Genomic DNA, 19,903 nt, shown 5'->3' with positions numbered 1-19,903 from the left:
CTACTTGGAAAACTCAAGGACTTCTCCAAAGGTCAAGCCATGGCTTAAGAAGTCTTGGTTATATTTTAGTCGGTTCCTAAAATGATTTACTTGTGTGCTTCTGAAGAACTCCTAATACTGTATTTATCTAAAATGCCTATCAGTCATCCAAGGCCGAATGAAACTACACCTGTCTTTTAGGTCAGGCAGATAGCTTTATTTCTTGTACAATTTAGGGTGAGACCCTCCTTTCTTATACAACCTTACTAATAGACCCCCTAACTTCTTACCTAACCACTTCTAGGAATGTGAACTGAGCACGTAGATCCCCTTTTTGATATACTAACTGGTCATTAGCACTCAGTTGAGCTCCTCTTTACCACTTCCATTTTGGGTTGTAAAAGAAAGCCTGGTGGTCACTGCCTGAGAAAATTCTTACCTGCCTTGATGACCCAGTAGAATTCAAGCCTGGTGACATTGCTCGACCAGGGGATTGCTGTGGCTTGGGTTTATAACTGGATTCCTGGGAGACTTAGGGGGGACGTGGAGAACTGAGAGACAGAGAACAGAGAGGGATAAGGAGGTTTTTGACCAGTGAGAACATGTGGATGAGATGGAAGATGAGGAAGAGTCAGATGGGGAAGTACTAGCTGGGTAAGAACAAGAAGAAAAGGACCTAGATGAGGCAGAATTAAGATGAGAGAATTAAGATAGAACTTAGAGGGAGCAATAGATGAATATAGAGAGAAATCTGGCAAGAAAGGAGCTAAAAGAGAATAGAAGCTTGTAGAGAGAGAACTGACAGAGAATAATAAAGTGTATGAACTAAGGAGTTTCATGTACATAGATTCATTTCTTTTCATCAAAGATTAATTATCAGCTGGTTGGAGATTCTTCCCAGACCCGGGGAGGGGACTATCAAGGGGATGGACCCACATAGTCATCAATAATGTTCAATCTGGCATATGATAGGATTTATGGATCACATAATCTAGTTTCCCAAGACTACTCATTTGTACCTCAACTTGGAAAATAACAGGGGGAGTCACATGCTAATGCTGATTATTGAATGGCTGCATGTTGGGAGCACAGAGGTGTCGCAGGCTTTCTTTTGAGCCAACAACCAGCTCCCACATCATGACACAGAGACTTATTAGTTATGAACGCTCGGCCTTATTTTATGCTTGTCCCACTCGCTCTTATGACTTAAGCTGTCAGAGCTTCTTACCTTTCATTCTGTATGCCCTATTTTCACTCTTCCTCAGTGGCTGGCAGGCTGGTGGCTGGCTGACTGGCCTTAGGCGTCTCCTTCTCTTTCTCCCTCCTTGCTTCTCTCTCTTCTCTCATTCTCTCAGCTCTGCCTGTGTCCCCTACCATCTTACCTCAGGGATGAGGATGTGCAGTGCATTCTCAGCCAGATCCTGCAGATGCAGCAGATGCAGGCTCAGGGCCGCTGAGGACACAGCTCAGCTGTTCAGTCTCCATCCTTCACTTCTGCAGGCCAAAGCCTCAGGGACAACCTTCCCAGACCCCAGGGTATGTACAGGACTCATCATGCATTGGGGGCCCAGCCTGGGACCTTGCTGTCTTAGATAGGATTTCTATTGCTGCAACAAAACACTATGACCAAAAGGCAATTTGGGGAGAAAAGGGTTTATTTGGTTTATACTTCCAGATCATAGTCCATCATTGGAGGAAGTCAGAAGAGGAACTCCCACAGGGCAGGATCCTGGAGGCAGGAGGTGATTCAGAGGCCACGGAGGGTGCTGCTTACTGGCTTGCTCAGCCTGCTTTCTTATAGAATCCAATCCCTGCAGCCCAGGGATGGCACCACCCACAGTGGACTTGGCCTTCCCCCATTGATCACTAATTGAGAAAATGCCTTATAGCTGGATCTCATGGAGGCGTTTCCTCACCATTTCCTCACTGAGGCACCTTCCTCTCTGATGACTTTAGCTTCTGCCAAGTTCACATACAAAGCCAGCCAATACAATTGACCCCTTGTCAACCTGACACATAAATACGTCACTTTTAAAGCCACAATACCTTTCTTTTTTTTTTAATTCATTTATTTATTATGTATAAAGCATATGTGACTGCAGGCCAGAAGAGGGCACCAGATCTTATTACAGATGGTTGTGAGCCACCATGTGGTTGCTGGGAATTGAACTCAGAACCTCTGGAAGAACAGTCAGTGCTCTTAACCTCTGAGCCATCTCTCCAGCCCCCAGTACCATTTTGGCTGCTTCTGGAACACAGCTTCTCTGTGCTCTCAGGAAACACTTCCCAGAAGATTTCCCCTCAGTGATGCAGGTCCCTTTTTAGTCACCGATAATTTCTTAGCTCCAGCTGACCAGCATCAAGTATCCCAGCAAAGCAAAGTTTCACTTTAGTAGTTCTGGTCCCTTGTTAGTCACAGCTGATTCTTCAACCCCAGCTAACCGGAACCACAGGATCTTAATTCAAAATAACAAATGGCCCTGATAGAGTCTTTGTACTTCCCTCTGAAACGTCACAAGCCAGGCCCCCAACCTCTGTACTGCTCTCAACATTCTTGTCTCCCAAGCTCCCACAGAACATCCCACCATGCTATTAGTTCCAAAGTCTTGACACAACCCCCCCCCCAAAAAAAAAAAAAAAAAAAAAAACACTGGCAGGTTTGTCACGGCCATACCCCACAATCCTGGTCCTAACACGTCCTAGTTAGGGTTTCTATTGCTGCAAGGAAACACCATGACCAAAAAGCAATTTGGAGAGAAAAGGGTTAAATTGGCTTACACTTCCAGATCATACTCTACCACTGCAGGAAGTCAGAACAGGAACTCCCACAGGGCAGGACCCAGGAAGCAAGTGCTGATGCAGAGGTCATGGAGGGTGCTGCTTACTGGCTTGCTCCCCATGGCTTGCTCAGTCTATTTTCTTACAGACCCCAAACACACTACCCAAGGAAGGCACCACCCACATTGGACTGGACCCTCCCTAACTGATCACTAATTGAGAGAATGCCTTACAGCCAGATCTCATGGAAGCATTTCCTCAGCTGAGGCTCCTTCCTCTCTGATGACTCTAGCTTGTGTCAAGTTGACATGAAACCGGCCGGTACACTTACCGATGGTGCCCAGCTGACCCCAGCACACATTGCCCCCTACACTCTGGGACTCTGATTCCCATCACTCTGCAACACTTGACATGTTACAGCTTCTGATATGCCACCGACATCACTACCGTCCACCCAGGAGTATAAGAGGAACCATAACCAGTGTGGACCACTGGGTGAGGGCAGCGATGGGGCAGGTAGGTCAGAAGATAATTTGAGCTTCTGTACCCAAAACTCAGTTATGACAATAAACATGAGTTCAATACAATATTTAAAGAACCCAGGGAGCTGGGGGTGCTGGCGCGTGCCTTTAATCCCAGCACCAAGGGAGGGGGGTGGGGACAGAGGCAGGCAGATCTCTGTGAGTTAGAGCCCAGCGTGGTCTACAGAGTGAGTTTCAGGACAGCCAGTGCTACACAGAGAAACCCTGTCTCAAAAAACCAAAAAGAAAACGGAAAAAAAAAAATGAAAGAAAGAAAGAAACCACGGAATTGAATTGTGGCTCAGGAATAAAGTCCCTTCACAGAAAACCCCAGTAAGGGAGTGGAAGCTAGCATGGTGTACTTGAGGTCCTGGGCTCTGTTCCTACCAATGTTTAAAAGAAAAAAGTGAATAAATAAGCCCAGGCTGGATTCTCTTGTTCTTCATCATTTCAATACTTAGTTCATCTTGGCAGTTTTTGTTTTGTTTTATTTTGTTGTTGGTGGTGGTGGTGGTGGTTTGTTGTGTGTGTGTGTGTGTGTGTGTGTGTGTATGTGTGTGTGTGTGTAAATTAAATTCAGGGCCCTATGCCCTAATCTTTTTTTCTTTTGAGATGAAGGTCTCCCTGTGTCTCTCAGGCTGGAGTTAAAGTCACAGATATCCCTGTCTCAGCTTCCCATGTGCTGGGATGAGAGGTTGCAGTATCAATGCCTGACTTTCCATTTGTCCATTTGTCTTCTTTCCTGGCAGGGCCCCTGCTCCTGTCTCTCCCCACTTCTGGGCAAATCCCCTGAATCCCCAGGAGGCTCTGGGCTCTCTTGGTGCTGAAGAGAGGGGTGTGGCCTGGAGTTTCCCAGGACTCCAGTCTGTCCCGGGGGTTCCCTTGGGTGTTCTGAGCAGGTGTCCTGCACAGTTCAGAGTGTCCCTGAGGCTGGGGACTACCTGGGGTGGCAGTTGCTCTCTGTTCTCTGGGCCCTGACACAGTTTTGGGGACATGTGGGTGGTAACAGGGCCACCACCCTGCACTAGATCAGTCTCTGGGCCAGTGTCCCCTGTCTCTTTCTGTCCCTCTTTCTCTGTCTCTCTCTTTCTCGCTCCCCTCCTCTCCCACATCTGTCCTCTGCCTCACCCATCTCCCTGGGGCTTCCCCATCAGCCGGAAGTAAGGCCACCCAGTAACTTCTCCCTTTTAGGGCCCTCCCCCTAACCCCTCATCAAGGACTTTCACACTCACACACCAGGCAGCTGCTGACAGAGCCGGAACTCCGATCACCATCGCAGCTGTTGCCACGCACTGGACGACAGAGCCCCACTGGGCAGGTACTCACCCAGGGCCAGGCTCCCTTTGAGGTTCCTAGTCCTTTGCCCCTGTCCTCAACCCTAGAGAACAGATTCACAGGCATGTCCCAGCGGCTCCTCCTGTCACTCACCCTCTGGGCAAGCTGCTCCCCTGGCAATGCAGGGACAGGTAGGTGGGCACTCTGGGGACGGGGCACCTGGGCCATGGGGACCAACCCTTTACTTTCAGTCTCAGGTCACATCTGGAGTTGGGTGGGATCTCACACCTACCTATACCAGTGGGACCTGTTCCCATTCTGCTATAGGGATGGGGAAACTGAGACACAGAGGGGCAAAGCCTCATTTATCCAGGCAGAGGTACCTTTGAGCTTAGAGGTTTGTGGAGATAGACTGTTGACTCTCAGCAATGCCCAAGTTTCACCTTTGTGACTCAACTGTGGATCAGAAATGCTAGGCGATGCTGGGTATGATGGTGCACATCTGTCAGGCAGCCCTCAGGAGGTTGAGTTAGGAAGCTTAGGAGTCCAAGGTCACCTGCAGTTACATAGTGAGTTGAAGGTCAGCCTAGGCTACATGAGATCCTCCTTAAAAATATTTTAAAAAAAGAAAAAGAAAGAAAGAGGAAGAAAAACACTTTTCTTATCTAGAAAATGGATCAGTTGAGGCCCTGGGGGGTCGTAGTAGGTGTGGGAGCTCATGCGTCCATGCATGACAGAGACCCTCTAGGCTCCTGGAAGCTCAAGCTCCTGTCTCTCCCGCCCTAGCTGCTCTGAGCCAGCCCAGGGTGCGATGCCTTGCCTCTCGGTACCCCGTGGCTGTGGACTGCTCCTGGACGCCGCTGGGGGCTCCCAACTCCACCACGTCCTTCATTGCCACTTACAGGTCAGAGAATGGAGAGGGGCCAGGATGAAGTGGGGAACCAAGAGATTCCATTGTCCTGCTCCACTCAGGGTCAGAGACATCCTGAGACCCACAGGGGCCTGTCTCCAAAATAACAGAACGAGTGTGGGGTGTCGGTAATCTAGGGAGTTCTTCAGAATTCACACCCCCGGTGTCCCCTGAGTGTGTCCAGTGTGTCCAGGTCCCACGGTCAGCTGTGGGTGGACTGGGCCCGGTTGGACACCCAGTGCCCTTAGTGACTCCGCCCCCCCCCCCCGCCCCCCCCCCCGCCCCCGGTGCTTTCCACACAGGCTAGGCGTGGCCGCCCAGCAGCAGAGCTGGTCCTGCCTTCAGCCGAACCCCCAGGACACTCGGTGCACCATCCCCCACGTGCACCTGTTCTCCATGGTGCCCTACGTGTTAAATGTCACAGCGGTGTACCCCAGCGGCACCAGCAGCAGCCTCCTGGCCTTTGTGGCTGAACAGATCAGTGAGTGTCTGTCCTTCCTGCTCCTAGCACTCCCCACCCTCCACCACGTGAGCCCCTCAGTCCTGCCAGTCCCCGCAGCCTCCCTCCTCAGGCTCTCCTCCAGCCTCACTTGCCTCCTGTTACTTTCCCACACCCCAGGCTCCAGCTCCAGCCTGCCTGGGGTGTTACATGGCTTCCTTGGCCTTCTTAGGTCTCTGAAGGCATGTCAGCTCCTCAATGAAGTCCCCCTTCCCCCAAAAATGTATATTATTAAACATGAGTGACAATTATGGTTAAGAGAGGACTAACATTCGGGTGGCATACAGGGCTTTAATCCCAAAGGTAGGCAGATCTCTCAGAGTTCAAGGCCATCCTGGTCTACAGAACGAGTTTGAGGTAAGTCAGAGTAAAGAACCCAAGACCCTGTCACTAAGGAGAGAGAGAGAAAGAGAGAGAGACCAGTGAAGTTCAGTGAAAGACTACACCACCCTCAAAGGGTTAAACATGGACTCTCCACATGATCTCCACTTCCAGGTATCTGCTCAACAGAAATAAAAATGTTCAGCCCTACAAATCCTTGGCAACCTTATTCACAGCATCCAGAAGGGGGCAGCCTGTTCCACGGGTCTTCCTGTGGATGGATGGACACACAATGTCCATCTGTCTACACTGGGGAACACCACTCAGCCCTGAAGAAGTGTGGAGGGACCTTGAGGACACAGTGCTCAGTGAGCAACCCAGACACAAACCACACAGCGTGGTCTCCAGGACAGGGGATCCAGAGACACAAGGAGATCTGTGGGTGCTGACGGCCAGCGAGGGGTAGGGAGATAGCTTATGGTGTAGACCTTGTGTTGGCATGAAGCAGTGTTCTAGAGGAGACAGAGAAATGTAACACTCTCTGAGGATGCACCGATGTCCTCCAGCACAGTCTTGTGCTATCAGAATGGTGTCTTGGAAAAGCCCTTCAGCCCATTAGGGACTTTCTCTCTGAAATTTTCTCTTTGTCTGTCATGACTTCTGTCAGCAGTGACGATGGCAATTTAACAAATGCTTGCTCCTTGAGCAGATGGGTGAATGAATGAATGCATGACTGACATGAGTGCATAATGAATGCATGAATGATTTAATGAATGAGTGAATGAATGAATGCATGAATGATACAGTGAATGAGTGAAGGACCTAATGAGTGAGGAAATGAATACCTGAATGACTTAATGGTGCAATAAAAGCATGAATGAATGAGTGTACAAATGGATAAGTGAAGAAACTAATGGATTCAATGAATGAATCCATTACAATGAACGAGTTAATGAATCAGTGAATAGATCTGAATGTAAATCAAGCAATACATAAATGTGTGAGTGAGCTGGTGACTAAGTTAAGGAATTAGTGAAAGGTTGAATGAACAAAGGAATGAACTGATGGTATGAATGGATGAGTAAATAAACAGAGCAAATATGCATGAATGGTGTCTGAAGGCCAGTAAATCTATGAATGAATGAAGACAGGAATCAGTACCTGATGGATTAACCAGCTGAGCCGCTCCTGACCAGGCTCCCTGCTCCCCACAGTCAAGCCTGATCCCCCTGAAGGCGTGCGCCTGCGCGCAGCGGGGCAGCGGCTGCAGATGCTCTGGCATCCCCCTGCCTCCTGGCCTTTCCCGGACATCTTCTCTCTCAAGTACCGCGTCCGCTACCGGCGCCAGGGAGCCTCTCACTTCCGCCAGGTGAGAGGGGGCTAGAAGAGGGTGAAACAGGATTCCCCTGGGCATCCTCTGGTCTCCACCTCCCGCCTCTCTGTGGGAGCACTGATATCACGTGACTCTGCAGCTGCCTTGCATGAGTGCTGGGGTTTGGAAATCACAGCAGGCACTTTACCCAGCAAACGGGCTACCTAGCTCCCAGAGCATCGTGGTCCTACCCACCACCACCTCCTCTCTCCTCGCAGGTGGGGCCCATTGAAGCCACGACCTTCACCCTGAGGGCCACACAGCCCCATGCCAAGTACTTGGTCCAGGTGTCAGCCCAGGACCTCATGGACTATGGGAAACCAAGTGACTGGAGCCTCCCCGGGCAAGCGGAGAGGATGCCCCAGAATCCCTGAAGAGGGACTGGACCCTTGATAGCAGACCCTGATGTCATCTACTTCAAAGTGACTGGTTGGCCTGGCCTGGGTTCGAGTCCTGACTGCACTTGCTGGGATGGTTGGCAGCATTGAACAACTGACTTGACCTCTCTGGACCTCAATTTCCAAACCTGTGGGGATGGTATTTTTCCTTCTATAAGTGCCGGGCTTTGTGAACTGCAAATGTGATCTGATTAGAAATTTTAATTAAATAAGAATTATTAGCTGGTTAGTGGGGGTACACACTTTTAATCCAAGTACTGGGGAGAGCACTCGGGAGGCAGAGGCAGGTGGATCTCTATGAATTCGAGGCCAGTCTGGCCTACAGAGCGAGTTCCAGGTCAGCCAAGGGTACACAGAGAAACCCTGTCTCAAAACAAAACTATTTTCATTATTGTGGGGGAGTGGCGTTCCAGACAGGACTTCTTTGTGTGTGCCTGGCTGTCCTAGACCAGGCTAGCCTCGAACTCACAGACATCCTCTCCTGTCTCTGCCTCCAAGGGCTGGGATTAAAGATATTTGCCACCATCGCGAGACAAGAATTATTATTAAAATTGTCTTTTTTGAAATTTAAATATTTTATTATCAAATATGCGCATGCGGTGGTATTACAGTGTCCATAAATCTTGTACTTCAAGATTTATTTTGTTTTACAGGTATGTGTATATATTGGTCTGTATGTAGAAGCACACGGGTGCAGGCACCCAGTGGAGGCCAGACAGGGTGTCAGATTTCCTGGAGCTGGAGTTACAGGTGATTGATTGTGAACCACATCATGAAACCCATCAAGTACAGCGGCCAGAAGAGGGCGACAGAGCCCTGAGCTGGAGTCACAGGAGCACGGTGTGGCGGCTGGGTTGGCAGCCCTTGTGCTGTTGAGCACTGAGCCACCTCTCCAGCCCTTTGTCCATCTTGTCCGCTGAGTGATCAACGTGGTGGGTTGTCTGTGTTGGAGTGCCCACGACCCCCAAACAAGACGAAAAGAAGTTGATGTGGCTCAAGGTTCAGGAGCCTGGGAAGGAATTCCACGTGGTACAATGCCTAAAGGTGGAAGGATCAGGGAGCACACGGTGGGAGAAAGGGAGGGGATAAAGCAAGGTGTAAGGCCCGGGTTCCCATCACCGGCCATGCAAAAGAAAAGAGGGAGGAGAGTTATCAGTAGGTGAATGTGGGGACACACACACACACACACAACTGTTTCCCCAACTGAGGGCCAAACAGGATGCAGACCAGCCTTGTCGAAATGAGGAGAGAGGAAAAGAATGGTGGGAAGGTAAAGACCAGCCTGGAGACCCTGTCTCAAAAAGAGTAAGAAGAGGAGGAGGATGAGAAGAAGAGTTGGGGGCGTGGCTCAAGGGGGAGCCCCTGCCTAGGATCCCCAGGTGAAAGGCTGGGAGCGGGGCTCAATGACAGCAGCCTGCCATAGTTTGTATGCACAATAATAAACAAGCAAATGTAAAAACCATCTAAGCCTGGCGGTGGTGGCACGCCTTTAATCCCAGCACTCGGGAGGCAGAGGCAGGTGGATTACTGAGATTTCAAGGACAGCCTCAAGTACATGGTGAGTTTCTGTCTAACAAAAGAGAAAAAAAAAATTAAAAAAAAAAAAACATAATGAAAATCAGGCAGGCCACTGATTTCCAGCTACTCAAGAGACTTGCAGTAAGATTGCTGCGAAAATAAGGCCAACCTGGGCTACAGAGAGCTCCCTCTGGGCATTTTAGGAAGAGGCTGTCTCAAAAGATTAGAGGGCTGGGTAGTGCAAAGACCCTGGCAAGTGCAAAGACCCTGGGTTCGATACCCAGCATCAGAAACGAACAGACAAACAACAGAGCGGGGGCAGGCCAGCCACTTCTTTAATCTCAGCACTGGGAAGGCAGAGACAGGAGGATCTCTATGAGTTCGGGACCAGCCTGGGCTACGTGGTGAGTTTCAGGAAAGCCAGGGCATACAGTGAGACCCTGACTCAAAAACAAATAATATCAATAGAGCAGCAGTTCGGAACAAAACCTTATAGACTCCAGGTAGCTTTCTCCGCGCTTTCCAGCGAGGCGCACAAGCACATACGCGCTCAAGATGCTCCCGGAACCTTTTTTTACTGCCTCACCTACAGGCATTCAGGAAGGGAACGAAAGCACACTCGCGACATTGACCGACAGCGATTGCAGCCAATGAGAACGCTAAAGGCGGTAAGCTACATCCTGTAAGACAGCCAAGGAAGTGACGTCAAGAGAACCTCGGCGCCTGGTCAGATAAACTCCAAGAGGACCAAGGCGAACTGCTTCCCTCTCTTGTGCGACTGAGAGGAAGCGAAGATGTCGGAACGGAAAGTTCTAAACGTAAGTGCTCAGAGTCTAGAAGTTTCTGTCGAGAGCTGGACGTCAGAGGGCTCTGGGAGAGTCTCGCTTCCTTCCGGTTTTTTCTTTGGAATTCCCCCCCCTCGACGGCTTTCCGTGGGGCGGAGCTTCCCAAGCTCTTGCCAATCACATTTCTTAGGGGCGGGTTGTTAACTTTTGTTTCCCTTCCGGCTTAGAAGACAATCTTCACCAGGCGAGGGGAGTATATATCCCTTTATCCGATTGGCTTTTTGTAAAGGAAACTATCCAGTCGCTTTTTCTGGGGCGTTGGACCCAGTTTTTGTTAAGCAAATATCAGACTGGGACGCAGGGACTCAGTTTCCACTCTTGAAGAACTTTACTCTCCATTTCCTGGATTTTTTTTGGGGGGGGGGGTGGATTTCAGAGACAGGGTGTCTCTGTGTAGCTTTGCGCCTTTCCTGGATCTCGCTCTGTAGAACAGGCTGGCCTTGAACTCACAGAGATCCGCCTGGCTTTGCCTCCCGAGTGCTGGGATTAAAGGCATGCACCGCCCGGCCATTTCCTGGATTTTGTGTGTGTGTTTTGAGCCAGGGTCTCACTGTGTCGCCCAGAATGGCCTCGGGTTCATACCCACCTATATGAGCCTCCCAATTCCTGATATTAAAGTCATGTACCCCTACGCTGGGCCATATTCATTTTTTAAAGATTTATTTGTCTGTTTGTTTATTATTTATTTTGCCGGCATGTCTGTCTGTGCACTAGCACTACGTGCGTACAGCGCCCAGCCTGACTGCAAACTCATAATTCTCCTGCATCATCCTGTGCTGGGTCGACAGGTGTATACCACCATGCCAGTGTCCCACTGAAGTCTTGGCAAAGCTTTCTGCAAGCAAGGGAGACAGCTCCCTTCCCCGTGGGACTGGCTGCCAGCAAGTGTCCAAAGCAGAGTGCCTCCTTCATGGTGGTCCACACAGTTCCTTTTTTGCAAGGGAGTTTGTTGTTCTCCATCCCCCTCACTCCTGTCTCACACTCCCAGGTGCTGGGATGGCTGGTGTGCCTGTTGGCATGATCCCAGAGTGGCTTTGCCTGTGTGGCTCACTCTAGCCTCCCAAGCACACAGAGAAAAGATTCACTGGCCAGATTTTACCCTGGGATGGTCTCTTGTGTGGTTCCCTAGTCCAGGCTAGACCATCATCATTAACAATGCCTGGTCCCCAGTTATCTCATGAACATCTAGAGTCTTATCATGTACTGGGCAAAAGGAGTCTACCCCTACTGCAAATCCGGGGCCTCTAGAACCTTCTCTGGAAGGCACATGACAGCACATGGGAGCAACATGCACACACCCTATGATTTGTCTGGGAGAAAGTTCTGAAAGATGTGCACTCCTCCTCCCTGGCCCAACTTCTCTTCTCATGGCTGTTTTTCGAACAGCCCATGTCTGGGAAGGAAGGAACAGGATGAATCCTGGGCAGATCCCTAAAACTGGGGTATCTTGGGTCCCCTGACATGGCTCCCAGACCCATTTTTGCCCATGTGGGACCTGAGTAGCGGAAAACCACAGCATCTCCTTTCCCTGCAGAAATACTACCCACCTGACTTCGACCCATCAAAGATCCCGAAGCTCAAGCTACCCAAGGACCGGCAGTATGTGGTTCGGCTGATGGCCCCCTTCAACATGAGGTGAATCCCCAGAGGTGTGAGGCCAGGAGTCTGGAGAAACAGCAAACAAGGACGAAATCCTTATCCTCATGGAGAGTAACACTTGGCCCTGCAGGGTCCTTGTACCAGCCATGGCCTCTGCCTGCAGTTCTCATGTCAGGGGTTCTCTTCCTCCTCACAGACCCCAGCTCCCATCTCATCCTAGACAGGCGCCAGCCTCCCCCTAGACCTTCATCCCACCCTTCCCCCGCTTTCCTGGGTTTCTCCTGCTCGGAATCTAACAACCATTCGCACTTGATTTTGTGTGGAAATCGTGACTCCTTATGGTCACTGAGGATGGAGAGGCCGGCCGTCCGTGTTGACCGGTTGGGTGTATATCATCTTCATTCCTTCATTTGCACCTGTCTTAGTCCCTGTGAACATGGGAACTCTTAGAAGAGAAAGCATTTAATTGGTGCTCGCTTACAATTCCAGAGCCGTAGTCCATGGTCACGGCGGGGAGTGTGGTGGCAGGCCTGGCAGCATGGTGCTGGAGAAGGATTTGGAAGCTGCATCCTGACCCGTAGGCAGAGAGAAAAGCACCGGGCTTGCCATGGGCTCTTGAAACCTCCCGCCCCAACAACCCCAGTGACACGCTTCCTCCAACCAGGCCACACCTCAGAATCCTTTCAAGTAGTGCCACTTGCGATGACTCAGCCTTCCAGTGTATGGCCCTATAGAGGCAATTCTTGTTCAAACCACTGCACTCGTCCAGCAGGCAGTTGTCAGGTACCTGCTGTTGGTCCAGGACAAGGCCTCCAGCCTCATGATGCTCACAGGCTAGTGGGGAGTGGGAATGATGCCCATCCTCTAGTAGTCACAGAAGGACACATGAGGCAGGGCAAGTGGTCTGCCAGCTGCACAGTCAGGGAAGTGTTGGAATCTCAGGCTGTGGGATCTGCAGAACTAAGGCCATGAGGTAGGGCCAAGCCAGAAGTGTTTGTAGGCACAGCAGGAAGGGAAGAGCGGCCAGGGTATAGGACCCTGCAGTCCCCTGAAGCCCCACACACCTAGGCAGGGCCGTTCTCCCTGCCCATGGAGGTGCATATGCTGCAGTCGGGTGTTGGAGCAGAGTGCAGAGATGCTCATATGTCTGCCCTGGCTGCAGGTGTAAGACATGTGGAGAATACATCTACAAGGGGAAGAAGTTCAATGCACGCAAGGAAACGGTCCAGAACGAGGCCTACCTGGGCCTGCCCATCTTCCGCTTCTACATCAAGTGCACACGCTGCTTGGCCGAGATCACCTTCAAGGTAGGGGCTGCCTTCATTCATTCACAACCTTTCCCTCTGAGGATGCCCCACAAAGGTACAGAGCGGAGGTACTTGCAGCGGGACCCACGCAGAAAAACCTGTCCACCTGCGTGTGGGGGGTGTGGGATTGGGTGCACGGGTGCCGGCTGTGACGTACTGCGGGGTGCACGGGTGCCAGCTGTGACGTACTGCGGGGTGCACGGGTGCCGGCTGTGACGTACTGCAGGGGTGCACGGGTGCCGGCTGTGGCGTACTGCGGGGTGCACGGGTGCCGGCTGTGGCGTACTGCGGGGTGCACGGGTGCCGGCTGTGACGTACTGCGGGGTGCACAGATGCCGGCTGTGGCGTACTGCAGGGGTGCACGGGTGCCGGCTGTGGTGTACTGCAGGGGTGCACGGGTGCCGGCTGTGGCGTACTGCAAGGCCAAGAGAGACGGTACTGTGCTGGGACTTCATTTGCTGTTTCATTTAGCACAGGCTGGCCTCAAACTCCTGTGTAACCGAGGTGACCGTGATCCCCCTGCCTCCACCTCTGGTGCTGGGATGACAGCGACATCTGGCTAAAAGTCATGATGTTCTTTTGTTCTTTTGTGTTTTTGGGGATGGAAGCCAAGGCTTCACAGGCACTTGGCGAAAAACCTGAGAATTCAGGGAAAGACAGGAGAAGGGAAATTCTCTTCTCAGGTCTGCACTGTTAGAAGCTGTGGGTTTGGTTGGTTGTTGGTGTGTTTCACTGTACGCTTTTTTCCTGTGAGTTCAAAAGAAGATTTGGTTAAAGTGAACAAAGCATAAGCTTGCAGAAGTTATATTTTTATTTCACGTGTGTATCTCTGGAATGTCTGTGTGTCTGTGCCCTCAAAGGCCAGAAGGGGTGTTGGGTTGCCTGGGACTGGGGTTACAGGTGGTCATGGGCCGCCATGTGGGTGTTGGGAACTGAACCCAGACCTCTGCAAGAGCAGCCAGTGCTCTAACCCCTGAGCCATCTCCTCATACCCTTATTTTTTGAGCAAGGTTCTCAATAGCCCAAGCTAGCCTCATTCACTTTATAGCTCCCTGCTTCCACCTCCCAGACAGACGCACTCCACATTGCGTCGTCTCTGTAGTTTATAAGCAAGAAGATGAGGCACAGCCAGAAGCCCGAAAGTGTAGGTCTAGAGACTCAAAGTGACTGGGACTGAGGGGATGGGAGCCTTGGCCAGGAGTCAGGTGATCTTCGTTATGGCCACAGAATGTTCCACAGGGTGTGGCTTTAGGGGGAAGGCCCACAGCCACCAGAGGAGTAAGCAAAGAAAAGAGACTGGTAGAGGGAATGGAGAGATGCACACAGGGTCGCCGGCCACTGCCTGGAGCCGTCGGTGACGGCTGTCCCCTCCCCTCTGCTCGCAGACAGACCCAGAGAACACGGACTACACCATGGAGCATGGGGCCACGCGCAACTTCCAGGCTGAGAAGCTCCTGGAGGAGGAGGAGAAGCGTGTGCAGAAGGAGCGTGAGGATGAGGAGCTGAACAACCCCATGAAGGTGAGCCCTAGGCCATAGCACCCTCTACCCCTCCCCTGCCCCTCCCCTTCTCCCACCCCGACACCCCTCACCTGGTGGTCCCACATGCCCCTCACCTGCCATTGCGCACCCCCTCCTCCACCCGGGCTCCTCACCTGCCCCTATTTCCTCTCCCACCCATACCCCCTGCCCCCACGCCCCCTCACCCGCCCCTGCACCCCCAGGTCCTAGAGAACCGCACGAAGGACTCGAAGCTGGAGATGGAGGTGCTGGAGAACCTGCAGGAGCTGAAGGACCTGAACCAGCGGCAGGCGCACGTGGACTTCGAGGCCATGCTGCTGCAGCACCGCCTGTCCCAGGAGCAGCGGCGACAGCAGCAGGAGGAGGAAGACGAGCGCGAGACTGCGTGAGCAGCCCGGGCCCTTCTGGATCTTTCCATGGCTGCCCCCCCTCATCTCAGATCCCCCTCCTGTTCTGTCCCCTCAGACACAACTGAGACCCAGCTGCTAGGACCTTTGGGATCCAGTGCTGCATGACCATCACTGGCTTTTCATCTCAGTCCTACAGCTGTGGGTTTGTTGTTTTTGACAGTGTCTCTTGTAGTCCAGACTGGCCTCAAAATCACTAAGTAACCAGGGATGGTCTTGAACTCCTGACCCTCCTTCATCCACCTCCTCAGAGCTGGGGTGGTAGACATGTGCCTCTGCACTCAGCTTCTATATACTTACTTTTGTGGTGCTGGGTATGGACCCAGGGCCTCAAGTGTGCCAGCCAAATCCTCAGCCCCAGAGCCACTGCCCTCAAAACTGTTAGCATCACCCCCTGCTCTCGTGTTCCTAGCCCTCTGAGAGCAGGAAGAGGCAGTGGCCCCTCACTGCTGCAGCGGAGACCCCTGGGGACTATACCTGCAGCAGGTCCTCACTGTGTCCATCCCATAGGGCCTTGCTGGAGGAGGCTCGCCACCGCAGGCTTCTGGAGGATTCTGACTCAGAAGATGAAGCTCCACCTTCCCGACCACGGGCAACAGCAAGACCCAACCCCACAGCCATCCTGGACGAGGTGGGTAGGGCCAAAGTGTGGGGTGTGGGTGCCCAGGCTGAGCGGCCACAGGAGAAGCCATGGGCAGTGGGACTACTGTTCACGACAGGACAGACAGCCCACAGTGTGGCTTTAACACTCTGCTTCCTGCTTCTGAGCCTGAGGGAGGGAGTAGCCAGTGAAACAGTCCACCAAGGGCAGAGAGATGCTCAGTCAGTCAAGTGCCTGCCCCACAAGCACAGGACTGGGGTTTGATCCAATGCCACATTAAAAGCCAGGTCATGGTGATGCATGCCTTTAATCCCAGCACTTGGGAGCAGAGGCAGGTGGATCTCTCATGTTTGAGGTCAGCCTGATGTATGTGGCAAGAGCCTGTTTCAAAAAATAAAGCCAGATCCAGACAAACAGGCCTGGGATCTGGCTCCAGGGAGGTAGGAGGGTCCTGGGTTGTGCTGAGTGGGATCTGCAAGTCACTGAGAGACCCTGCCTCAGAAACTGAGGAGGGGATCAATTGATGAAGACAGGTGTCAGCCTCTGACTTCCACACGTGGGAGCACAGTGAACAGTACAGAAGACCACAGAACCAAGATCCGGCTCACAGGCTGTGAAGGACAAAGGGGTGTTCCTAAGTCATCAGGGTCCTGGGTGCATCCAGAACTTTGCAGCAGCTCCGGCCCAGCTATTGAAGGTTCTGGTACCTTCTAGCCTCTTCCGGCTGCATCCAGATGTGAGTGCTAGTACACACACTCAGCTTTTAGGTTAGCAGACAGCCTCAGGCATAGGGCCTCCCCTGCCACCCTCGTTGAGATAGGGTCTCTTCTCGTGACAGCTTGTGGATCAGGCTCATGGACTCCCAGGATTCTCTTGTCTCGAACTCCCATCTCCCATCAGTGCTGGGGTTGCTTACAGCCATGTGCTGGAGCTCTTTGTGGTGCTGGAGTCTTGAACTCTGGTCCTCATTCTTCAGGCAGGCATGCTACCCGGCTGGGCTGTCTTCCCAGGCCCCTGTGATCTTTCCATGTCCTCTGGTTCTATTTCTTTTGTTTTTCTTTGAAGCAGGTCACACTCCACAGCCCATCCTGGCCTTGACCCACAGTCCTGCTTCAACCTCCCATGGGCTAGGGTGACAGGCCTGCACATTACACCTCACCTCTTCACACCCCAGAGCCCTGTAACGGTGGCCTACACCTGTCATATCAGCGCATGGGGAGGCCAGGGCCAGCTTGGGCTGCAGACTGGGCACCTGCTGTGTGCCAGGAGCTATTGGTGGCACTAGGGAGACAGTGGTCAGAAAACCAACTGTGGGCCCTGGATATACTCTAGTTCTTGAGACCACACAAGGGAAGATGCTTGAGATGGGTATTGAGGGGTGGGTAGGAGTTCACAGGATGAGAATGAGCAGCAGGTGAGAAGTCCTCAGACAGCACCCTGGACCTTGGGAGCCAGAGAGGAATTTAGAGCTGCAGCAGACTTTGCAAACTGACTCCACAGGACCAGGTCAGGGAAGCCAGAGGGCAACAGCTGTGTATGCTCCCCGTAGGCGCCAAAGGCCAAGAGGAAGGCAGAGGCAGTGGGCAGCAAGGCACAGCTGGCCGGCTTGGTTGTGCCAAAGAAGGTGAAGGCAGAAGCTAATGGGGGCTCAGAGCAGGTCCGGATGCCCGCCACAGGTGAGTCCCCTTCAGCAGCCCTGGGTGGTAACAGTGTGCCTGGCACCGTCTAGACGTTTCATAAGGTGGGTGGGGTGTAGCCAGTGACCAGAGGGGGCTAGGGCTCGATGGGCAGAGGTTCACCCAGCACTCAGGAGATGGAGGCAAGAGGATCGGGGGTTCAGGGTCAGCCTCAGCTACATAAGTTTAAGGCCAGCTTGGGCTGCATTAGACCCTGTCTCGGGGTTGGGGATTTAGCTCGGTGGTAGAGTGATTGCCTAGCAAGCACAAGGCCCTGGGTTCGGTCCTCAGCTCCGGGGGAGAGGGGGAGGAGGGGGCGGCGAGCCGCAAGCCAGGTGGTGGTGGCGCACGCCTTGAATTCCAGCACTCAAGAGGCAGAGGCAGGCGGATCTCTGAGTTTGAGGCCAGCCTGGTCTTACAGAGCGAGTTCTAGGACAGCCAGTGCTACATAGAGAAACCCTGTCTTGAATAAAAAAGAAAGACAAAAGGAGCAAAGGCCTGGAATCAAAGTCACATGATAGCTAAATTCACCATGTGACTGGTCTGTACAGTATTAAGGGACCAGGTAGCTGTAGCTGGTGTGCTGCCCATGTGACCTGCGGCCTCTGTCCTTTCTGCAATTTGGATAGCTCCTCCGTATGTGGAGACGAGCTTGGATTGACACATCTTTGACACAGCTGTCATTGCCGCTATTAGCACTTTTCAGAGGCAGATCCTAAAGCTCAGAGAGGCTCACCCACTGCCTGCAGCCACATAGCCGGTCTCAGTCATGGGGGCACTTGGCCCTTGACACTGTCGCTGTGACCTGTGGATACTCATCTGCCTGGGTGGGGTCTCCCTGGCCCAATGTAGGGTCAGGGTGACATGTCACAGGTCCTCCAACCCAGGCACACCCCTGCCCTGCATCTCTGGATCAACTTGCCCTCCTCACAGGTGCCTCCGAGAGCAGGAAGGCGGTCAACCTTGCACCCCAGACACCCAGGGCCTCCTCCCTGAGCCAGCTGGGTGCATATGGGGACAGCGAGGACAGTGACAGCTGAGCTCCCACGGTGGCATCACAGACCCAAGAAACCAGAGATGGGAACAAGGAAGGCCCTCAGCAAACACCTCGTGACAATGTCTGCTGTGGATCCTGGCAGGGATGGAGGGCAATGTCCCTCAGCACCAGGCGCCCCAGGATGGACAGCCTGGTCCACTCCTTGCGCTATGGGGAGCTTATTGGCCCCATCCCTTCCTGCCACAAATCTGAACACTATCTGACATGGGGCAGGGTCCCTGGGGACCATCTCCCAACAAGGCCTGGGGCTCCATCCACAACACAATACTGTGTGAGAAAGAAGATCAATTGACAACCATGTGGACCAGCAAGCGACCCTGCCTGAGTGTATAACCAGGTCTTAACGCTCACCTGGGATTACGGCCACACACCCAGCCTGGGCCTGGACCCTCAGCACATGTCCTTCCTTCACAATTTAGCATTGCATTGGTCTGTGTTCTGGTACTGTAAGAAAACTGCCAAGGCTGAATCTGTTGTGTAGAACACGGGGAGCCTGGTACAGAGTGGCGGTGGAGAGACAGGCACATGTAGCCCCAACTAGCCTCCACCTCCCCAGTGAACCACCAAGCTGATCTTATGCCTGAAATGTTGGTGTTGGAGTCTGCTTTTCCCTGGAATTCTTGGCTCTAACCCCCTGAGTCCTCAAACCTCTCCCCTAGACAAGAACAAGGGCACATCAGTGGCACCCTGGGGTTTGGGTGGAACCCTCCCCACCCCACCCCCACCTTGGCTTCCCCAGCTTTGCAGCTGTCATCATGTCCTTGGAACTGTCAGGTCTAATCCGCTATCTCCTCCATCAGCTCCCTGGGGGCCCCTGGCAACCAGGATAGAGTTGACCCCACCACCTGTCCCCCCATGGCCCTCTGCCTGCCTGCTGGTCACAAACCTGGCCCCTGTGCTGTGACACATCAGCTGCATGGGGCGGGGAGGGCGAGGCTGATACAGTCGGATCTGCGAGTCCTCTACCCCAGACACCATTGTGCCTCCAGCAGACTGGAGCACTGAGAAGCAGCTGGGCCTCCCCCCAGACTGGGGACCTTAAAAGTCAATGACTTGCATCCCCCTCCCGCACCCCCCCCCCCCCCCCCCCCGCTGTGGCCCAGGGAAGCAAGTGTGTACTTCCACCTGACTGGGGACCACTGAAGGTGGGGTCACGCCTCCTCCCTTAGGCTGGGTACAGTGGGTTGCCTGCCCCACAGTAGACGGGAAGCCTTTCTACAGCACCTTCAGATGGGAGGCTTCTCAGGGCAAGCCCTGCATCTGTCATCAGACTACACAAGACCTGCCTCCCTAGGGGCTGGGGCGTTTTGGTCCCCTACA

At 52.8% G+C, this 19,903-nt stretch overlaps 2 protein-coding genes across 3 annotated transcripts; both read left to right on the top strand.

Moving 5' to 3' along the window:
- Positions 1-4,677: 4,677 nt before the first annotated feature.
- Positions 4,678-8,464, top strand: Ebi3 (Epstein-Barr virus induced 3). Of its 2 annotated transcripts, none has more exons than XM_059252093.1 (5): positions 4,678-4,744; positions 5,340-5,457; positions 5,766-5,944; positions 7,498-7,652; positions 7,874-8,464. In XM_059252093.1, exons 1-5 carry the CDS (start codon positions 4,678-4,680, stop codon positions 8,027-8,029), a joined length of 675 nt encoding a protein of 224 aa, XP_059108076.1. In that variant the 3' UTR covers positions 8,030-8,464. The 2 variants fall into 2 exon arrangements, with proteins under 2 accessions (XP_059108076.1, XP_059108075.1); XM_059252092.1 differs by having other exon boundaries at positions 5,319-5,457.
- Positions 8,465-10,262: 1,798 nt separating this feature from the next.
- Positions 10,263-19,169, top strand: Yju2 (YJU2 splicing factor homolog). The gene is made up of 8 exons (XM_059251816.1): positions 10,263-10,389; positions 11,951-12,051; positions 13,178-13,322; positions 14,708-14,842; positions 15,046-15,227; positions 15,760-15,880; positions 17,400-17,526; positions 18,460-19,169. Exons 1-8 carry the CDS (start codon positions 10,366-10,368, stop codon positions 18,564-18,566), a joined length of 942 nt encoding a protein of 313 aa, XP_059107799.1. The 5' UTR covers positions 10,263-10,365; the 3' UTR covers positions 18,567-19,169.
- The last annotated feature ends 734 nt before the right edge of the window (positions 19,170-19,903 follow it).

This window comes from Peromyscus eremicus, unplaced genomic scaffold (assembly GCF_949786415.1).
Source record: "Peromyscus eremicus unplaced genomic scaffold, PerEre_H2_v1 PerEre#2#chr22_unloc_1, whole genome shotgun sequence".
Classification (NCBI taxonomy): Eukaryota; Metazoa; Chordata; class Mammalia; order Rodentia; family Cricetidae; genus Peromyscus; species Peromyscus eremicus.
Note: the sequence above shows the minus strand (reverse complement) of the source record. Positions and strands in the feature narration are given on the sequence as shown.

Excerpts from the sequence above, each read along its gene's own strand:
- Ebi3 (XM_059252092.1), top strand. The coding sequence starts at position 4,678 with ATGTCCCAGCGGCTCCTCCTGTCACTCACCCTCTGGGCAAGCTGCTCC. Across the intron at positions 4,745-5,318 it reads CCCTGGCAATGCAGGGACAG|CTCCTGTCTCTCCCGCCCTA; the intron begins GTAGGTGGGCAC and ends TGGAAGCTCAAG. Across the intron at positions 5,945-7,497 it reads CTTTGTGGCTGAACAGATCA|TCAAGCCTGATCCCCCTGAA; the intron begins GTGAGTGTCTGT and ends TGCTCCCCACAG.
- Yju2 (XM_059251816.1), top strand. The coding sequence starts at position 10,366 with ATGTCGGAACGGAAAGTTCTAAAC. Across the intron at positions 10,390-11,950 it reads CGGAACGGAAAGTTCTAAAC|AAATACTACCCACCTGACTT; the intron begins GTAAGTGCTCAG and ends CTTTCCCTGCAG. Across the intron at positions 15,228-15,759 it reads GAAGACGAGCGCGAGACTGC|GGCCTTGCTGGAGGAGGCTC; the intron begins GTGAGCAGCCCG and ends TCCATCCCATAG.